The following is a 20,550-nucleotide window of genomic DNA, read 5'->3' as shown; positions in this document are numbered from 1 at the left end:
TATTGGAAGTGAAGGTGTTAAAGTGGTAGGAGATTGGATTCTGATGTGACATATAAACTTTTTGCAAAGTTCCCCTGGAGCGTTCTACCTTACCTAGATACCTACCAGGAGCAGAAAGTAAGCCTTGACGTGCACTGAGAAGACCATCCAGACTGTCATTTTGTAGTGCGCATCGTAAATGACCTGTATACTACCAAAGTTTTGGTGCACAAAGTACCTGTACATTTTGTGACATTACTACCGTCCATAACTCTTCTTACAGTATATATAAATATTTAGCAATATATCGAAACCTTACTGTTGTTTTTGATACAGTGACTACAGTTAATCTAACTGCAGTTTATAGGGTTAAAAAGGATATTGTGGTTTAATTACCATATGCGTTACTGGGGATTGTTCTAAATTTCCTCTTGGATCAATACATCTATAATTTAGAATTCGTTGAACTAGATACACATTTCACTTTTTTTTAATTAACATTGCTAGACGTATCCATGTTAAAATGTATAAAGAGAATACATCCCAACATTACTGATTTTTACTTTTTTGAAATCACCAAAGAACTTCAACATGGCATTGCGGCTTCGTGGCAGGACAGGTATTATTTTGTGGGTCACTACTGTTGTTTTCTCCTGGTAGGCCCTTCATGCCCCGGTTCAACACTGTCAAATGTAAATGGAATTCAGGGAATAGTAAAGAGGAATGCCAAAAATATTTTAACTGAATTAATGTTAAAAAAAAAAAAAGATCCTGCCAATGCATGAAATTCACAATGGATGTCCTCAAAATCAGAGGGAAATGTATTGTAGCTATAGAAAAAGAAAAGTATATGAACTGAGGGCTGTATAAAGCACAAGGGGAATTACCCTCTCTAAGGGTTAAAAGTTAACAGGGGATGGGGTACATCCATCTGATATCACTAGGTGAGGTGTAGTCAATAAAAGTGAGGGGCGGAGTGAAAATCATTCTCTAGGATCCAGGACGTTGACCACCCAACTTCTCTGGTATTGGGTGGATTCCCCAGCACCTGCTGCGGAATGTCGTGATTTTTGTGCCATTTTTTTTCTATTTTTATTGGTGCCTGGCCTGGTATGGCATTCGTACTTTTGAATAGTTTTTGTATTTTGAATAGTTTTTGTTGACGCAAAACGCAGTGCAGTTGGCGACCAATAATTGGTGTGCAGACATTAATGCGGTGGGCATTCTGAACCCGTTTCCCTTTGAAAAGTCGACTATAGTTTCGGTGCAAGTGTGGGTCAGCTTGTGTTTGCGCTCTTTTCAGCCCAGATGGGTTGCGGGTTATGTATTGCCCAGGATAATTGTTCCCCGATAGAGTGAAGGTAGATATGTGCGTCAGGGTGAAGTTGTTATGCACATTGTTGATATCCCGTGGGGAAGTTGACCCACTTTGGGATATCTGGTTTGGGTCTTGCCGTACTGCCTGCTGTTTTCTCCTCTACCATACAGTTTGCCAAAATAAACTCCTTTATTGTTCCCCAATGCATGTTTGTTAATTATTTTAGATATATTTTAAGAGGATAAAGAGAGGTTATGTAAGGTAACAAATATCAACCATTAAGAATTTTATAAATTTAATATATCACAATCAGAAACTAATCATTGCAATTAAATGTTATATGACAATTCTAAGAGACCATTGACTTATTTAGAAACTTTACTTACGAAGAGGTTGAGCTCTGCTATTTATTACATTTTTATCACATTTTAAATTGTTTTATGTTTTGAGCTATTAAAAAGCAGTAATTGTGTATTGTTGAGTGATGGCGGGGGTTCTGTGATGTCTCTATGGTAACATAAATCACAGCATGTGCCACTAGATATTATGTGCAATGTACTGCGCATTGTTGCCTTTTGAAATTAAACAATTCAATATGTGAGAGTGTGTCTGATTTGGTGTGTTGTAGGTGGATATGTGGATATGCCCTTTAATCAGGTTTGCTTGTCTTTTATTTGATTTATGATACTCTTGCTACATTCTTGATACAGAATATTTTATTTTATGCAAGTCCTTCATTATATGTGTCCAAAATGTTACATATTCAAGAAACTTGAGAGCATTGTTCTATTGTAGGATTAGGCTAACTCTGTGATCTTCTGTGTTCCATCTCCTGGTGACACAAAAGCTATTCATTTGGCCACATTGCTTGTCTGTGTTAGTTGGTTTTATAATTACCACTGCAAATTGTGTTTACTATATTAATAAATAAGAAAACTATTAGTATTTTTGTTGATTTGTAAGTGGCCACAATACTCTGCAGCGCCAGACAGAGAGAAAAACAGAACATAAATGAAACGGCGACATTCAAGTGAGACAAAATAAGTTGACGTGAAATTTTGAGATGACATTTTTATTAGAACACACAGCAAGTAGCTCACCACAAATGTACTGATAAACACAGTACGTCTCACAGATGTCTAACACAGAAAAACCGGTCAGATTCTAGCAATCATTTAGTTAGTACATTTTAGAAAAGGATAGCTAGAATCTGATTCGTTGCTACAGAAGTTTTAGCAAATCAACCTCCAAGCATTTTAAAATTCTTTAGTTCATTTAAAATTAATAATTTAGGGAACGTAGCTGTTGCATATGCAAATATGAGTGTAAAAAATATTTTCCCTTTCCCCTCATTTGCACCAGAAAAGATTGTCTAAGAATAGCACAGAATTCTAATTACTTACTGAACAGTGCAAAGTTCCACCTGTCTGCCTCCTTCTGCTCCATAACCGTACCAGTGGAGAGGCACAACAGTGCATTGTTTGTAACTAGCATTAAGGCAGATGGGGCTGATTAGCATGCTAGTTGCTCATCTTATTGGATCCACACCTTTCCCAATTGAGCGAATCGGATGTTAACTTTTTTCTAGGTTAGTCTTTGAACAGCTTACAGTTAATAAAATGTTTAGAATTAACTCTAGGCCATACTTACCAACTTTGAATAATTGGTTTCCGGAAGCCTACCATGGGAGGTGGGTGTGACGGGGGCAGGGCTCCAAAATGAGCGTCATTTTGGACCCGCCCCCATGACGGCATGACGCAAACCGCGTCATTTGACAGCGGGGGCGAGGCCAAACACCAGCATTTGGGAGCTATTTCTGCCCACTTCACTAGGAAGTGGGGCACTTCCTAGTGAAGTGGGCAGAATTCAGGAGATTGCCACACTCACCCGGGAGTCCGGGAGACTCTCGCAAAATGCGGGAGTTTCCCGGAATATCCGGGAGAGTTGGCAAGTATGCTCTAGGCTTTTCCAGGCCACTAAAAGCGAACCCTTTCCTCCTTCCTATTCCCTTAAAGCTCCATTGCCCCCACGTCCCTTTTGTAAGAAATGAGTGTATTCTACTAGTAATCTAAAATTATATTCGTTTTTGATAGGCATATATATGAAAAAATGTGAGTATGATGGGGACAGCAAGCTTCCCAAGGCCTTTGCCTATCACACCTTTCTACAGATCAGGTCTGAATTGCAAAAGAGTACCAGAGCAACAACTCCTCTTTTACACAATGAAAACACATACCACCACTCTACAAAAAAAGATAATAGACTCGTCAAGAGCATAAATATAAATAAATGGACACTATTTCCTGGCTGTCTTCAAACCAGCTTTATGTCCATACAATTATATGATTGTGCAGCAAGGAAGTATTTGTCTGACCTATAAAATGAATTATGAAACTCATTGGACTTACAAGTGAAGCTGACAGAGGGGTTATTCAGACACAATGGCAGCATTCTTGTCAACTAACAAGGTATAGGTACAAAATACACACTTAGTTTTGAGGTTTGCATCCTTATTGCACAATGAAGTATTCCAAAACTGCTAACATTTGTGAACAGAGGACAATAGAGGAACAGACTGGCTAGTCTTCCATCACGTTGTTTTAACTCATAGGTCCAAGTAGATTTTTTTTCCTGAAAATATAAACCTATAAACTCTTACCAATTGCTATTCCTTCTTCAGAGAAACCTTTTGGCTATGCAAGCAAAAAGTTTGCACTTGCACCCCTTACAGAGCGCCATGGGTTGCTCGCCTGCAATTCTGCACCCGGTCATAATTTGCACATAATTCTAATTAGCCCCTTAATGAGGAATGTTGCTAAATTTCTCAATGGAAACTTTTGAAGTCATAATATCTATGTGACAGTCATCATATCAGCAAATATGAAAGCAATATCTTCACATGCTACTGGGTAAGCACACAAGCCTGGCCATTTACTACAAGTAAAATGTATATTTATTCAAATATGTTATCAAAGCAAAGCGCTATTTGTCCTGAACAGAACCTCCCCATAATATACAATCTAATTAAATAGACTGGTGAAATAAACAAATCCCCTAAACATAAAAATTGGCATAATCATATAATAGTAAAAACCTCATTTGTTTTATCTTTATTTTTCCACCACAATGCAGAAAAAACATGCAGGAGTTGTAGGCCTATAATAAAAATTTAATTATTGAATTGCCAAATAATGTGAGTGAATTTTTTGAACCATGAGATCGAACCATGAAAAGGATGAGTTGGAGAAGCTGGAACTGGAGTACAGTCGGGAAAATATGAGGTCCAGGAAGTATCCATCATGATTGGTGGAAGATGATGTCCGCGGGGAGAGAAAAGGATGAAGTAATTTATATTGGTAGAACCTTTTGGTGTCTGAAAGGTGTCAGCAGTTTTGGATAGGAACGTTAGACCACACATCAAATTGTTGGTTTATTTGTGAATAGTAACAACAGCAGTGATGCAGGTACACACAGGGTTAATGGCTGCAGCTGTTGTAACAGTTATAGAATGCAGGAAGGGTCATAGGGTTATACAGAACAGATGCTGATGTTAATAATCACCACCCCTGCACCAGTTGGCACCAGAGGACCAACAGAGTGAGAGAGGAGACAGCATATGGAGCACTTCTCTCCAACAATTTAGAAGTGTCAGTATTCAACATTGAGGTCGGCTGCCGAGATAATCTCATAATTCATATATACTGCAGCAATCAGCACTTTTCCAGAATACTAAAGAAGGAAATTTAGCACGTGGTTGAAGCTGGGTGGGTTTTTCTTGTACTAAATAATGTAAATGGCATAATATTTTTTTTGCTTCCTTTTTTTAAATAAAGGAATATCATATGTTATTTTTTTGCTTTTGTATTAGATGCAGATTCCATTACTGCAGCAGGGGTAAATGCAGGATTTCTGGAGGGGAGTTTCCACACCATGCCACCAGAGGGGGCATGACTATAATTTGAGACAGTGCTGCTCTTCAACTCTTTCTCAGCAATCCCCTTGTTATACACGGGAAATGCTGCATCAGGTGCAAGCAACTCCCGCTTAACAACCAGTGCAGAGCAAAGCCCTTCTGAGATAGGACTGAGTGGGACAGTCACACACATTTGGGACTGCTAATGACAAGAACAGTTGGCAGACTGCCTGCTCTCTCCTACCTGTTCTTGAAGCTTTCACTATCTGCTGCTGCTCACGTCTTAATTTCTGTTGCTGTCCGTCTGGATCCTGGAATGCTGGGGCTCTGTTTGAAAAAGGATAGGAAAATCAAATATGGAAGGTCTAGCAAAGAGTGAACATTCTAGGCCTCCCTACACCCAACCAGCCCAGATGTTAAATCAATAGCACCCAGGTCTAATAATTAGTTCTTTCTACCTGCAGCTAGTCCCTATCATAAGTTAATACCATCATATTTATTAAATAGCCCTATTTACCCCAGGTAGCCCCAACAGTAAATTTATAGCATTCAGAATTAATTGATAGATATATCCCCCACAACATGTCCTGACATTAAATGAATGGTACTCAAATGTAATAAATACACTTATTTCATCCTCAAACTGCTCCAACATCAAATAATTAGTATTCACATTTAATAAATAGCCCTCCTTCTCCACAAACTCAGCCCCACATTATTAGCCAACAAACCACCACAGCATTAAATAAACAGTACCATCACCTCACCTTAAATTAATAGGCACTACCAGTACCCCACTAATAAGTAAAATAGCCCCCACCATCAAATAAATGAATATCTTCCACCCACTAATAAATGATTGTCAAACTTGTTGTTAAATTAATACTCGGCCTCCACTCCAATTACACTAAGAGCCCTTCCTCCCCCAACACCTCCCCCTTACCTTCTTCTCCTTAAATTGTGTGATCTGTAGTGGGTAAATGCTCAGATGTGTGTGTTAGATACTTCAGATCTGTGTAGAGAATAAGGCAAGTGACAAATAAATGGCTTAACAGGTACAACACAGGCAAAAAATGTTTATAACTTGTTTGATATATTTGTAGCGTTGTGGCAGTTAAAATGACATGGCAAGCAGAGTTAAAGTGTTAACCTATTATTGTATATCATCATCATCATCATGATTTATTTATATATTTACAATTGGGAACAAGTAGTAATAAAACAATACTGGGTAATACATACAGAGAGGTAAGAGAGCCCTGCTCGCAAGCTTACAATCTATGGGACAATGGTTTGATACACAAGAATAAGTGCTACATCATATTGAATATTTTTCCAGCTAGAAAACAAAGGTTACAAAGTATTTAGTGGGCTCTATGCTCAGTCACACAACTATGTTGGTCAGAGGTTTGTTGTCTTGTGTTAGCTGTGTAGAGGGTGGTAATAGGGTAACTTAGGGAGATTAAAAGGGTGGTAGAGGAATATTATAAGTTTGTCTGAAGAGGTGGGTTTTCAGAGAAAGCTTTAAGGTTTAAAGACTAGAGGAAAGTCTTCTCGTGTGTGGGAATGAATTCCATAGTGTGGGTGCAGCCCCGAAAAAAGTCCTGTAACTGAGAATGGGAGAAAATAATGAGAGTGGAAGAGAGACATAGATCTTTTGCAGAACGGAGGTATTGAGTTGGGAGATATTTTGAGACAAGTCAGGAGATGTATGTTGGTGCAATTTTGATGATGGCCTTGTGTGTTAGTAGAAGAATTCTATATTGGATTCGTTGAAAAACAGGCAACCAATGTAGAGACTGACAGAGTGACTCAGCAGATGTAAAACAATTTGCAAGGAAAAGCAATCTAGCCGCTGCGTGCAAAATATATTGTAGGGCTCGAGTCTGATTTTGGGAAGACCAATAAGGAGGGAATTACAATAGTCGATGCGGGAGATGATGAGTGCATGAATTAAAGTTTTTGCAGTGTCTTGCATGAGATATGTAGGTATTCTGGAAATATTTTTTAGATGTATGCAGCATGATGTAAATATAGAGTTGATGTGGGGAACAAAGGACAGTTGCGAGTCAGGGATTACACCTAGGCAGCAAGCTTGCGGGAAGGGATTTATGGTCGTCAACAGAAATAGAAGGCAGGAAGCTTCTATTGCTGGGTGGGAATATTATTAATTCTGTTTTTGAAAGATTGAGTTTGAGTTGGCGAGAAGACTTCCAAGATGAAATGGCAGAAAGACAGTCAGTAACGTGAGACAACACAGATGGTGCGAGTTCAGGAGAGAGTAGATAAATTTGTGTATCATCTGCATAGAGATGATACTGAAAAACAAAGGAGCTTATTAGTTTTCCTAGAGTAGTGGTGTAGATAGAGAATAGCAGAGGACCTAGGACTGAGCCTTGTGGTACTCCAACTGATAAAGGAAGCGGAGTGGAGGTGGATCCAGAGATATTAACACTGAAAGAGCAATAAGATAGGTAGGATGAGAACCAGGAGAGGACAGTGTCTTGAAGGCCTAGGGATTGTAGCGTTTGAACGAGGAGAGTGATCAATGGTGTCAAATGGAGCAGAGATCCAGGAGAATAAGAGCATAACAGCCTTTACTTTTAGCTGTGATCAAATGACAACCTTGGTCAACGCAGTTTTTGTGGAGTGCTGAGAGCGAAAGCCTGACTGAAGAGGATCCAATAGGTTGTTTGCAGAAAGGAAACGTGTGAGGCGAATGTAGGCAATTCGCTCGAGAAGTTTGGAGGGGTATGGGAGCTGAGAGATGGGAGGGTAGTTTGAGAGAGAGAGTTGGATCAGAACATGATTTAAAGTATTAAACCACCTATTATTTTACTCCATCTTTATTGTTTTCTATATTCTAATAAATAATTGAAGCTGCACAAAGATTTTTACAGTGCGAGCATATACTACATAACTCTTTAAACTTGTCTTCTTCTTCCTGCGCTCTGCGTTGGAGCTACAGACTCCTCTGTCTGCCTCTTGCTTCCTGCACCCGTGGGACTGCACAAATGCCATGTGGTGCACCATGCAGAGTCGGGCTAGGCCAGACAGCCAAACTCCATTTTGGGCTGGTGCAGGGACAGTGCGGTAGTTGGTGGCTGGCCCCTCCTCTGGGACCAGCCACCATACTTCATTAGGCCGTGGATCTTATCATCAGTCCCCCCTCCCTCTCTCCTATCTCCGTAAGAAAAGATGTCACATGGGATGCGCAATATATGTTAATGTGATGTGTGTGGGAAGGGAGTGGGTACGTTAATGTAATATATGAGGGAAGGAAGGGGGTGTGTTAATGTGATGTGTGTGGGAAGGGAGTGGGTACGTTAATGTAATATATGAGGGAAGGAAGGGGGTGTGTTAATGTGATATGTGTGGGAAGGAGGATTTTAATATAATGTGTGATGGAAGTTAGTGGGGAGTTCTTACTGTAATGTGAGTGTAGGTGGGGGTAAATTATTTAATTGGTGCTATTTTATTTGTGGGACGATGGCAGAGCAATTTAATTTAATAGTGGGTCCTATCAATTTAAGATGGGGTAATGGAACCTTTAATTTAATGCTGGTGTGGTTTGGGAACTATTAATTGAATGTGGGGCTGCTACCAGGATCCAGACAAGTAGCAACTGAGCTATAGAAACCAGCAGCTGCAGGTAATGAAAGTGACAAGAACAGGTAGGAGACAGTAGGACAATCTGCCAACTGTCCTGAATCTGGTGGGGCACTCCCAAATTTTGGGGACTGCCTCGATTAGTCACGATTTGGTCTGACTGCAAAGACAGTTGTGAGGTTGGTCCCGCTTCACACTGTACTGGTTGTGAAGGCAGAGCTGCCTGCACCTAACAGTAGTGCACACAGTATTGCCTGTCAATTTGTCTAAAATTATAGTCCTATTACATCTTAGGGCCGCCTCTGTCTAAAGTGCCCCCCCCCCCAAATGACTTAATCCAGCTCTGGGTCAGGGTGTCAGATTGCTCCTCGTCCTAATACCACAAATAATAACCCTATTGATATATAGCAGGCAACAAAAACAAGTAATAATAATAATGCAACTGAACACATAACTAGTCTAGTAGCACAAATGTGTTTCCAGTTACAATAGGCTACCAGAACCCTGCCTGGCTTTTCAGGTAGTATGTGATAATCTGTCTACCTAATCTTTTACATCTAACCATACAGGAGCTCCAGAGTCCACCTATGATTTTAATAAGACAAGGAAGGGGATGTAAAAAAAAGAGTAGTGTTCCTTTTGTGAGCACATATAATACTCTTAGTGCTTTACATTGGTAAAATTATGAATAAACATTATATCAACTTAAAGGATAATATGTCACACATGACTGTTTTCCGACCATTTTCATTAATGTCATTCAAATAATTCCCCTCCCTACAAGATAAAATAGTATGGGGCAGATATTGGCTTAATAAGGTTCCCTAGATAGATGTATTTGGCACATAAAAAGTAGGGTAAATCCCCTGTCTTAGCTGCGCCAGTGTGACAATGTTCAGCAAGGGAAGTACGTCTATAATCAGCAACATTGTGTTACCCTTTCTCTTAAATTGCAGGTTAGTATACATGTGATACTTAATGTATTGTTTACTGTATAAAATGCCCTCATGGATTGTTATATGACACTTGTGGCTGTATTTATCTGAGCAGTGAATCACATGATCACTCTTGAAGGCTCAATATCTGTGATGTAGCTTGTATACATTGATCACATCGGTTGTTTCAATACATGTTATTTTTCTAGTAACTATATGTACTTTGTGAGTTTAGATAATGACTTGATTTTTCGCTGGAAAAAGGATACAGCTGCATCCCAAATGTTACTTTTTGTAATAAACTACAATGCACATACATTACCATTGGAGCTCATAAATAAAGGTATTTAAATTGTTTTTATAATGCTACTGGCTATAACTGATTTATGCTGTTCTCATCTTGCCCCATGATCTGATTATTTGTTCTGATTGACAGGCAACATATGGCTACACATTCATGGTCAAATAGCACATTTTTAGTGATTTACAATAAGGGCGAACGACTGCACCTAGAAGAATAGCGGGCATCAGCCGATGACCCACACATACTGGTGATGATCATCAATTGACCAAATTTTCAAATCTATTCTAATCAGGTTTTGAAAATGTAGGGGTCTATTTATTAAAGAGAGAAAAGCTCTAAATCCTGTGAAAAGGAAATTCTCCCTATTTACCAAAGCTCTCAGACAGTAAAGGCTATCGGCGGTAAAGACTTCCAGTCCCAGTTTGCATGCAGGTGCACAGGTTCCCAGAACTGGCTTGGCAATCGGTATAGGGGGCTTACTGCTGGGCAGAGTCTTATAGCAAGGAGCTGAGCAACGCTCAGACGCCCCGCTGACATTTTATTTTAATAAATTGCACGTTAAAAGATTCTATCTCTGCAATGCACAAATCTAGTCATCGGGGGACTCTTGTTATAATGGACCACTTAGATTGATGCGCCTGGTCATACACAGTGCAATAGATGGATAATCTGGTTGAAAATGAGAAGCTGATGGAATGCACATGTATGTGTGTAATACATTTGAGTTTTAGTACCATAATCTTAGCTACCATACCGATAATATGCTCAGAAGGCACTCCACCTTGGCTGGGAGATTTCCTTGAGTGTAGGTGATAACATTTCAATACAGGTTGACTGGTACTCTACCCTAGGTAGCAATGTTTTACAGTTTATCCTCAGGGTCTTTCTGTATATCTATTATGCTGTATATCTATGTTGCACCACTGTAGAATTCTGGCAGCCATTCATTAGGTCACACAATAATTTAATAAGGATAATTTTGTTCTCTTTAAATCACTTCTAGACCTGTTAGGGACTAGTATTAGAAAAGAGTAATTTTTCTTTAAGGTTTGTATAACTAGCGCCAGAGCGCTGTTTTGTATCCAAACTTCCTTTTCTTTTTGTCTATCATGTGCACAATTTATTGTAAGATCATCGTACTATTCACAGCAGCACAGATTATTTCATGGCATGAGTGTGTTGACCTTGAGATATGAGGGTTCTCTTGTAATTATGTTTCAGAGCACAGGGCTACGTGTGACAGCGTTATGATGTGGAAAATAATAGATTGAGCGTTAAATAGTGGAAAGAGCAGGGTCCCCAACAGAACAAACACTGATGCGAGTCTCTAGTAAACGTGATGCAGGAACATAATGGTATGGAATGTTTCCTTCTATATGTAACAAGAATCTGCTATCAAACATGTTCTTTTTGTATAATGTATACTTTGTGGTGTTATTACATTGACATAATAATAATTATTTTGTTCAGAAAGAAGATGTTAAGGAAATCTGTTCTCCAAAAAACAATGGAGTGTTGTCTGTTTGTTGGTATATAATTTTCCACTGAAATCCCATCTCCCAAATCTGTCATCATAAGTAAATTACAGAGACTGGGTCATGAATATTTCCCTTCAAGAGTAGATGAAATCTCTCTGATCTGAGTAACTTCTGCACATACTGCAATTATCTTGCTTTTAACACTGCTAGTCCGCAGGCTGCAAGCTATAATAAGGGCCATAGAGCGGAGTATTTGAATCTAGTGAGTTTCCAGGAAACTTTCAGAATGTAAAATGTTGGATATAATAATTTTGTTTCATAGAGCATTTACATGCACATGATGTGTCTCTATATGCAATGATGCAATTCAATGCCTATGGTCCTGCTCAATGCATTAAAAATGCATCAAAAACTTTTGATGATCAGGAGGATGACACTAAACACAATGAAATCTTGTTGAATGTACTAAAAGCACAATAAAAGTGCATGTACACTTTAAAGCACTTTGATGTGTCTTGATGTGCTGAGCTGAAATCACTACTCCTATATCATAAATGCACATATATAGGGCATCAGAACACATGCAGCTTTGATACTCTTTTCATGCATTCTTTTTGCACAGATCAGGATTTCATCTACTGAATTGTGTGAAATCCTTCTGATAACATAAAAGCCATATGGGGCCTATTTATGAATAGCCATATATGCCCCTTGTTAATTATTACCCGTATCACAATGATAAGGGATGATATTTTGCAGCCATTTATTAAAAAATCATTCCAGGACAGAGTGTCTGACTTTGCTACACTAACAACTCAGGGTTCTGACCATTCTGCATTCGCTAACGGAGAGGAGAGCAGGAAGGCCGTCGGACAGGGATCGGATGATCCATCTCCTGCTACGCTCCCCCCATAGGGCAGAACGGCTGATGCCATCGTAAAATGGCATCAGCCATTGGGGTCAAGCTCCACAAAGCTAGAATATTTGTAGCTACGATATCTCCTGCGTTAGACATTTGATAATTAAAACTATTACTTAAATTTGCCTAAACCATGCAGAAAAAGTTATTTCTATATGGTTTATGGCTTCTTCAATTGCCCCCATGGTCCCTGCACATGCACACTTAAAAAAAAATTGAGTAATCAATATAGAGCCGTGAGCAAAAATAATGGTTGTGCTATTCCACATGGCATATTGCACAGCCAAACTATAAGCCCCGTCCAACATTATACAAACCACATTGCACAACCCATTGCATAGACTGCAATGTTTATTTAATGTTTTTTTTGTTTGTTTGTTTGTTTTTACTATCCCCTCCATGCAAATACAGTTGGGGAAGGGTATGTGTGTTGCATTTAAAAATAAATAAATATATGATCAGCAGCTAATGCTGCAGGTTTCACTCACTGTATTCCTGAACCTACCTTGCTATAGATTCACTGACTTGTACAGTAGGTTTATAGTCACTTCTTGTTTAGTAAACACTTAATGTAGCATGCGGGGCACTGAAGGTGCTTGTAGAATAAGCAGGTGTCAACAATTATATCCAAAACTTAGGAACCAGTTCCAAAATAGAGAGTGCACTGTATTCTGCGACATATCTTTTGTCAGGAGTAAAGAGCCAATTACATCAAATTAAGCCATGTGTACTGCCAGTTATATAAAGTTAAGCCCTATGCAGGGCCAAATACAATATACAGAGCCATATCTGGTGCAAACTATGATATGTTCAGTCATATGGTGCCAAGAATAATATCCAGAGACATATCTGGTGTTAGAATAATATGCACACCGATATCTGGTGCCAAGAATAATATGCAAAGCTACATTTTGTATCAAATCTGACATACAGGTTCATATTAGTTGTCAAGGGTAATATGCAGAGCCATATCTGGTGACCAGTATCATATAAAGACTCATAACTGGTGATCAGTATCATTTACAGAGCAACTTCTTGTGCCAAGTCTTATATGGAGAGCTATATTTGGTGCCAGTGTAATATGCAAAGCTTTTTATAATGTCCAATCTAATATACAGAGCCTTTAGCTGGTGTCAAGTATAAGTAGCTACAGAACCTTGGCTCTGTTCCCCCCAACTTTCTTCAGCCAGTCCATGCTGAAGGCAGCTATCAGCTCATTAGCTGTTCACAATGTCTCCTGTTGTGCTCTGAACTCCGGCAAGCCCATGGGAGTTTGGTGTAGGATAGGAACCTTAGCAGCTATCTACCAATGATATTCCTATATATTACAGTAGATGGTATGTTCCTGCATATTAGATCCGGGAAAATTATGGTATGAAGGGTCCTTTGTAACTATTAACATTTTTATAATCTACAGTACAGGATTTATCCTCTATATTATTAACCTTTTATTTATATATTACCAATATAGTCTACAGAGCATTAGAAAAGAAGGATAACTTGATAACAGTACAGAACATACAATAACACAGAATGTAAGAGGTCATTTTACAATCTAATACTAAACCGCATGCTTGTCTTTATGAAGCAAAAATTTGAACTGTATGAAGCATCACTCATCAAGTATCACTCATCAAGTATCACTCATCAAGTATCACTCATCATCTTTCAAATGATTTTTAAAATACAAATGTTTACTTTATACATTTACTATTCAGAATCCTCAGAATTTGATATACTTAGTTACACATTATGTAAACCTGACATAATACACATCTTAATACCATTAATGATCTAGTTAATTTTAAGTATTGATTGTGTGTCTTTTTTCAGTCTTTTGTCTGAATGAAATCAGATGGTGCACAATTTCTGAAGCAGAGAAGCAGAAATGTATTGCCATGACATTGGCCTTCAAGCAAGCACAGATTGCCCCTTCTCTGTCTTGTGTGGAAGGGAATTCATCATTAAACTGTGCCCGTATGGTGAAGGTAAGATGCCTTGTCCCTTACTCACAAACAAACAATGCATGATTTCCATTACACCCAACAATGCTGCCAAACCCCTGTATGGTCCCCTCCAGGCACCATCAGTGTCAGATCCCGTTACAGAAAACTGATTTTACGGTACATGGAAAAGTTCTTTGATAGATTTTTGATAAGTTGCTTTTCATTGGTGTAGTAAAATTAATATAAATTGTTCCAATCTAAATCCAAAATCAATGGCCCAAAAACGACTTGTAATTGCTCTAATTGAATTTTGGTTCTAAGAAATAAGACAGTACCTAAGTAGTGTATAATATAATAGCATCTTACAAAATATTTTTTTCAAACAATTGCCATGATATGTTATTTCTTCTTATTTTCATACAGGAAAATGTAGCAGATGCAGTAACTTTGGACGGCAGATTAATTTATCAGGCTGGGAAGCAGTATAACCTAAGGCCAGTGGTGGGAGAGGTATATGATCAAGGTTAGAACACTTTTATTCTTACAGATTACAGTAAATGGTTGAGGTATCTTGGGGCAAAATCTTTTCAAAGTTTATTTTTTATACATTTATCCAACCAATATATCCAAACTACAGAATGTGTACACTGAATGATATTGCATTGCACTTTAAAGCTATTAACATTTTTCTGTATGAGTGACTAGGAATTAGGCCTATGGAATCAAAAACACTGTGTATTATTGTTAGCACACAATAATCCTTGATTGGAAAGCGCTACCCAATTTAAAATGTTATAATAAACTATATTATTTCTATAAAAGTGTAGAGAGCTTCAGTTTCTGAAAATACCAGTGACTATAATAAGTTTTCAAAGCCGATGGGACCATATGGGTAATATTTACATCTGGTTTAATCATACCCCTCACTATATTTTCCCCATAATCTTCTGGTTCTGTAAAGTTCCAACTTGTCATCATACATTGGTTATTTTAAAGCTAATGGAATTTTATTCAATTCCATGTTTTTCTTAGCAGAATTGATTTGGGGTGATTTAAGGCATTGGATCATAGAGAATATGAAATTATATTATGGGTTCTCAAGCAATGGATGTAGTATAAAATGTATTTAAAGGTGAAACTGATCTAAATGATCTGTATACAGTTGGGTGACATATATATTTTAAATGGTTAAACCTGGAATGAAACTGTTGTTTTTAACAGACTAATACAATGTGACATGTTACATTGATGTAATATTGATTGACAGGTGTGGGCACCTCATATTATGCCGTAGCTGTTGTCAGGAAGAATTCTAATATCACCATAAATAGTCTGAAAGGCACCAAGTCTTGTCACACTGGTTTCCAGAAGACTTCAGGATGGAATGTGCCCATTGGCTATCTGATTGATAGTGGACGCATGTCTGCGGTGGCTTGTGATATTTCACAAGGTAAGAATCATTTTCACCCTACAAGAAAATGGGAAACATTATACAGAGCTAAAACACCTTTAATGCTGAGGTCATCTAGAGAGATGGTTTCTGGAGCCAGGAAGGTCATTACCATTCAAATTTTATTAGTAGCTTTGTGTGAAGGTGACATGAAGCTTATTAAATAAACTAATGTTTGATGTGCATTTTCTTCTGCAAGAACTGTCTACTGTGTCGTTTTCATGATTATAGCAAAAATAACATGTGTGTCCCTGCTTATAGGAGTGGGCAACTTCTTCACCAAAAGTTGTGTGCCTGGAGCTGACAAATTAGCCTACCCGTCTCTCTGTGAGATGTGTAAAGGGGATGGCAGTGGTCAAAACGTCTGTCTCCCCAATGGGCAAGAGATGTACCAGGACTATGAAGGAGCCTTTAGGTATGCTTAGTGTGTGGTCTTTAGAGAATGAAACAATCATTAATTAGTGGCCCAGTTTTATTAGCAAACGTCATCTTACTTTATTGTCATTGTTCGGAATTTATAGTTACAAGCCTATTGATTCCACTTTTAGTTTATTAACACACTTTCTAGCCAAATGTAACTGGAATATTCACCATAGACCATGGGTGTATATTTACTAAACGGCAGGTTTGGATAAGTGGAGATGTTGCCTATAGCAACCAATCAGATTCTAGCTGTCATTTATTTAGTGCATTCTACAAAATGACAGCTAGAATCTGATTGGTTGCTATAGGCAACATCTCCACTTTTTCAAACCCGCAGTTTAGTAAATCTAGTCCCATGAGTGTTTCCCTACCTCACTTGTCTCTTCAGGTGTCTGGTTGAAGGAGGAGATGTGGCTTTTGTAAAGCATAGCACAGTGCCTGACAATTCAGATGGTGAGTATATATATTCCTTAAAGGCACTATTAACCAACTGTTGGTCACCTAACTAAAGAATTACAGCTATTTTCCAACCTGGGACACAACATATTATTGCACACTCAGTGGCGCACGCAGGGGGGGGTTCTGAGTCTCCAGAAACCCCCCCTCCTGCGCTAACTCAGTGCCCACCATAGCGGTACTGTCCTATACAGCAGCCGCGGTGCTGTCAAAGAAGCGTCCACGGCGGTGCTGTATTGTATACAGCACTGCCGCGGACGCTTCTTTGGCAGTGCCGCGGCTGGTGTATAGGACAGCGCTGCTGCGCATGTGCAGGCGCATGCGCAGCAGCTCTCTCTCGTGGTTGTTTTTGGGTTTTTTGGGGGGTCAGGGGGGGGGAACCCTGACAATCCTGCGTGCGCCCCTGACACTGTTATACATTACTAATGTAGTGACTAGTGCTATTTCCTTTAAGTTCTTAACCTCCACCCTGGAATCTTGCTATCAATGTATGGAAACAGTAACATGTTTAGGTGTTCTCTGTAATATTATCTTCAGTGCTTTACTTAAATGTAGAACACATTTTGAGCCTCCTGTGTTCTTTGTCCCCTGACACAGTGACCTTCTTCTCTTATGCAGGAAAATAAAATTTACTCTGATGCTACCTATGTAGCCCAAGCCCAAAATGAAATGCAGGTGCCTTTACCCAGGATTGTAGAAGGAGTACTCATACTTTGTACTTACACAATGTTCTATCCCTGATGCATGTTTAACCCTAAATCTCCCAGTTCTGGGACAGATATTATTTAAAGGACCGCTGAACCCCTACATTCAAATATTGAGATGAGGACCATTAATGCAAAATACATTGTTTAGTGTTTCCACTGCAGCTCTGTTAAACAGTAAAGTATTATCTCGCCGCTGCACTACAGACAGCTGCAAATCCACAAATTTAATACAGTGCCCTGATGGGATCTGATACAGGTCAAAAACCTGAGACTGGGCTGCTGTGACATCACTGGCCCTGTTTTTGAATATATATCAACCAACGCGTACTGCATTTCTGTATATCAAGTTTACCTAGCTGTCAGTTGGTCTGCTGCCTATGAGAAAAGCTCCTCCCTCCTAAAACGCTACCCTACTGCAGAGGGGTGACAGAGCGCCTATTATTATTATTACCATTTATTTATATAGCGCCACTAATTTCGCAGCGCTGTACAGAGAACTCACATCAGTTCCAGCCCCATTGGAGCTTACAGTCTAAATTCCTTAACACAGACAGAGACACAGACTAGGGTCAATTTGTTAGCAGCCAATTAACCTACCTGTATGGTTTTTTTTGGACTAGTGGACATATTTATTTTCATATAAGCACTGCAGCTATTTAATGTATTTTACTTAACTGTCTACTACACAGCCTTTTTATAATAATATAAGAAAGAGACTTTAATGCACTGACTTGCTCTTCTGAGCATGTATAGGGAGCATTTCAGCTTCACTGTGCATTCTCTGTGTTGATTGTGGGTGCAGGCAGTGGCAGAACCAATGCCGTTGCAGCGTATGTGGGAACACCTCCTGCCTTCCGGGCCCATAGCCTCTGCACCCCCTGCACCAGTACTAGATCTACCACTGACCATAGCATCTAGCTAACTGGGTGCTGCTATCTGATGTTCCTGCCACCTTTGAAAATTGTACTGGCAACTCTGGGAATTTTTCCAGTCCGCATCTCAACTTCTCTGTCAAGGGTTGGAGATTAATATTTTCAATTGCTGAGGGAAAAATGACATTGTTGGGAAATGAATTTATCAATAACAGGAGAGGAAAGTGAAACTTGTCCAACATAGCCCAGTCATTATTTTCACTAACACTATATATACAGTAAATATAAATATAGAAATGTTTTGTTTTCTACTATTGGAGTGGGCTTGACATTATACACATATATGATAACAGAAGCCATATATAGGAACAATTAAAAAATATATAGATATAATAGAAAAGATATTCTATTATGGTCTATATTTAATGTAGCTCTTATGTGATAAATTTGCTCCAGGCATAACTTCGGTGGCATGGGCGAAGGGAGTATTATCTTCAGACTACCAGCTGCTGTGCCGCGATGGATCCCGTGCAGATGTCAGTGAGTGGAGGCAGTGTAACCTGGCCAGGGTACCTGCTCGTGCTGTTGTGACCAGACCTGATGTAGATGCATCTCTTATTTACAAGATGCTACATGAAGGGCAGGTGGGTGTAGTATACTCTCAGAGGCACCTTTCTATGTCTGGGGTTGGAAGTAATAACTAATAAGGGGAATTTTGCTGTGTGTCCATCTACTTGTTTTTAACTGTGGGAATATTATGTTTGTATGTCATCTAACAAGAAACATGAAGCCAACATATAAGCTGATTTAAAAATATTTATTAACTGCCATAGGTTTCTATATAAATATTTGTGGAAATATTCAGAATTAAAGGTATTGGAAATGAGTCTTTAGAATGTGGGTGAATCTTTATTTCTGTGCACATTAGACTTCCTGTGTTATATAAGCATATATTCTGTCAGTGTGGAAGCTAAAATTCCATGTTGGGTCACATTTTACAATGAATGTTTATTTAATTTTGGTAAATCATCTTACAACATACAGTAACTTATCACCACACATACATTACTGTTTATTAATTCAATTATTAATCATTTTATTAAATATTCTTGAATAATGACATTAACAACTGATTATTTATAATATTTTATTACCTGTTTGCCTTATATTGTCTTACTAAATGGTTCCTACCCACATATTTCTGCCTCATATTGGACATGTTCTAACAGTCTTTGGGGGGAATTCAATTCCACCGAAGTAGCGCAGCGCTAAACCTTTTACTGTTATTACGGTAAATTTAACCAAGCTTTCTGAGCTGCGAGCAAAAAGCCGGCCTTGAATCTACCGTAATAACGGTATTTAAGCGCACTATTACCATAATAACGGTAATAGAGCGCGGGCCGCGTTACTTTTTACAGTAACACAGCTAATTGAATTCCCCCCTATGAAGGAAATCCAGACATACTGTATATATGGCTATTTATGTAGATGTAAGTAATCTCTATGCAGGTTATTTGTCAAGTGTTCATATTTTCAGGCCTTCTGCACCTAGCACCCCCCAGTTATATCATACCCTGCCCACTTACATCATGCCCATCCCCTGTCACTAGGTTACAAGTCAGTTCATTTTGACAGGTTTATCATGCATGAATAAGATTGACTGGTAGGTTTTGTGAGGAGATTTTAGGACAGAGAGAGACAATGGATGTAATTTATGAGCCGCTTAATGCATTTCTTTTTATTCAATGGGGCCTATTTGTCTATTTCGCCCTTGCATAGTTACACATGCACATACTGGGTTTTGGAACGCACATACTGGGTTTTGGAACTACTCCTGGGTAAAAGCAATATACAACTTTGTAGGATTGTCTGAAAATACTAAGTAAAAAAAAGTCACTTCACTGTTCTACTTATTATCACTCCGTGACTACCCCTTTGTTCATTTCACCTTTATAGCTCTTCTTTGTATGAATTTTCACATGCTAATTCCATGCGCTCTACATAAAATTGGGCACATTTGCAGAAATATAGACGCATGTTGCCACAAAATATAATTTGTGCTGCAGGCTCGTATTTTAATGGCACTCCTGTAAGTAGTAATACCGGCAAGAAGAGTTACTAACAACTTATAGCAGGCACATAAATTCCTGCAACAAAAATATTATTACATACAAAAACTGTGTTATATCATTAGTGCTCAACCTGTGTACACATATGTGCAAACAAAATATAACCTGAATG

At 38.7% G+C, this 20,550-nt stretch overlaps 1 protein-coding gene across 2 annotated transcripts in view; it reads left to right on the top strand.

Annotated features, from left to right (window-relative positions):
• The window catches only part of MELTF (melanotransferrin), a 49,044-nt gene that overhangs the window by 13,047 nt on the left and 15,447 nt on the right, over positions 1-20,550 (top strand). For both annotated transcript variants that reach the window (XM_075202241.1, XM_075202239.1), the window contains exons 2-7: positions 14,289-14,443; positions 14,825-14,924; positions 15,669-15,851; positions 16,113-16,266; positions 16,663-16,727; positions 18,766-18,953. In XM_075202241.1, coding sequence (XP_075058342.1) covers positions 14,289-14,443; positions 14,825-14,924; positions 15,669-15,851; positions 16,113-16,266; positions 16,663-16,727; positions 18,766-18,953 — 845 coding nt within the window. The remainder of the gene's footprint in view (positions 1-14,288; positions 14,444-14,824; positions 14,925-15,668; positions 15,852-16,112; positions 16,267-16,662; positions 16,728-18,765; positions 18,954-20,550) is intronic.

The sequence above is a fragment of the Mixophyes fleayi genome, chromosome 3, assembly GCF_038048845.1.
Source record: "Mixophyes fleayi isolate aMixFle1 chromosome 3, aMixFle1.hap1, whole genome shotgun sequence".
In the NCBI taxonomy this organism is placed as follows: domain Eukaryota; kingdom Metazoa; phylum Chordata; class Amphibia; order Anura; family Limnodynastidae; genus Mixophyes; species Mixophyes fleayi.
This window is presented reverse-complemented; position numbering and strand designations above follow the sequence as displayed.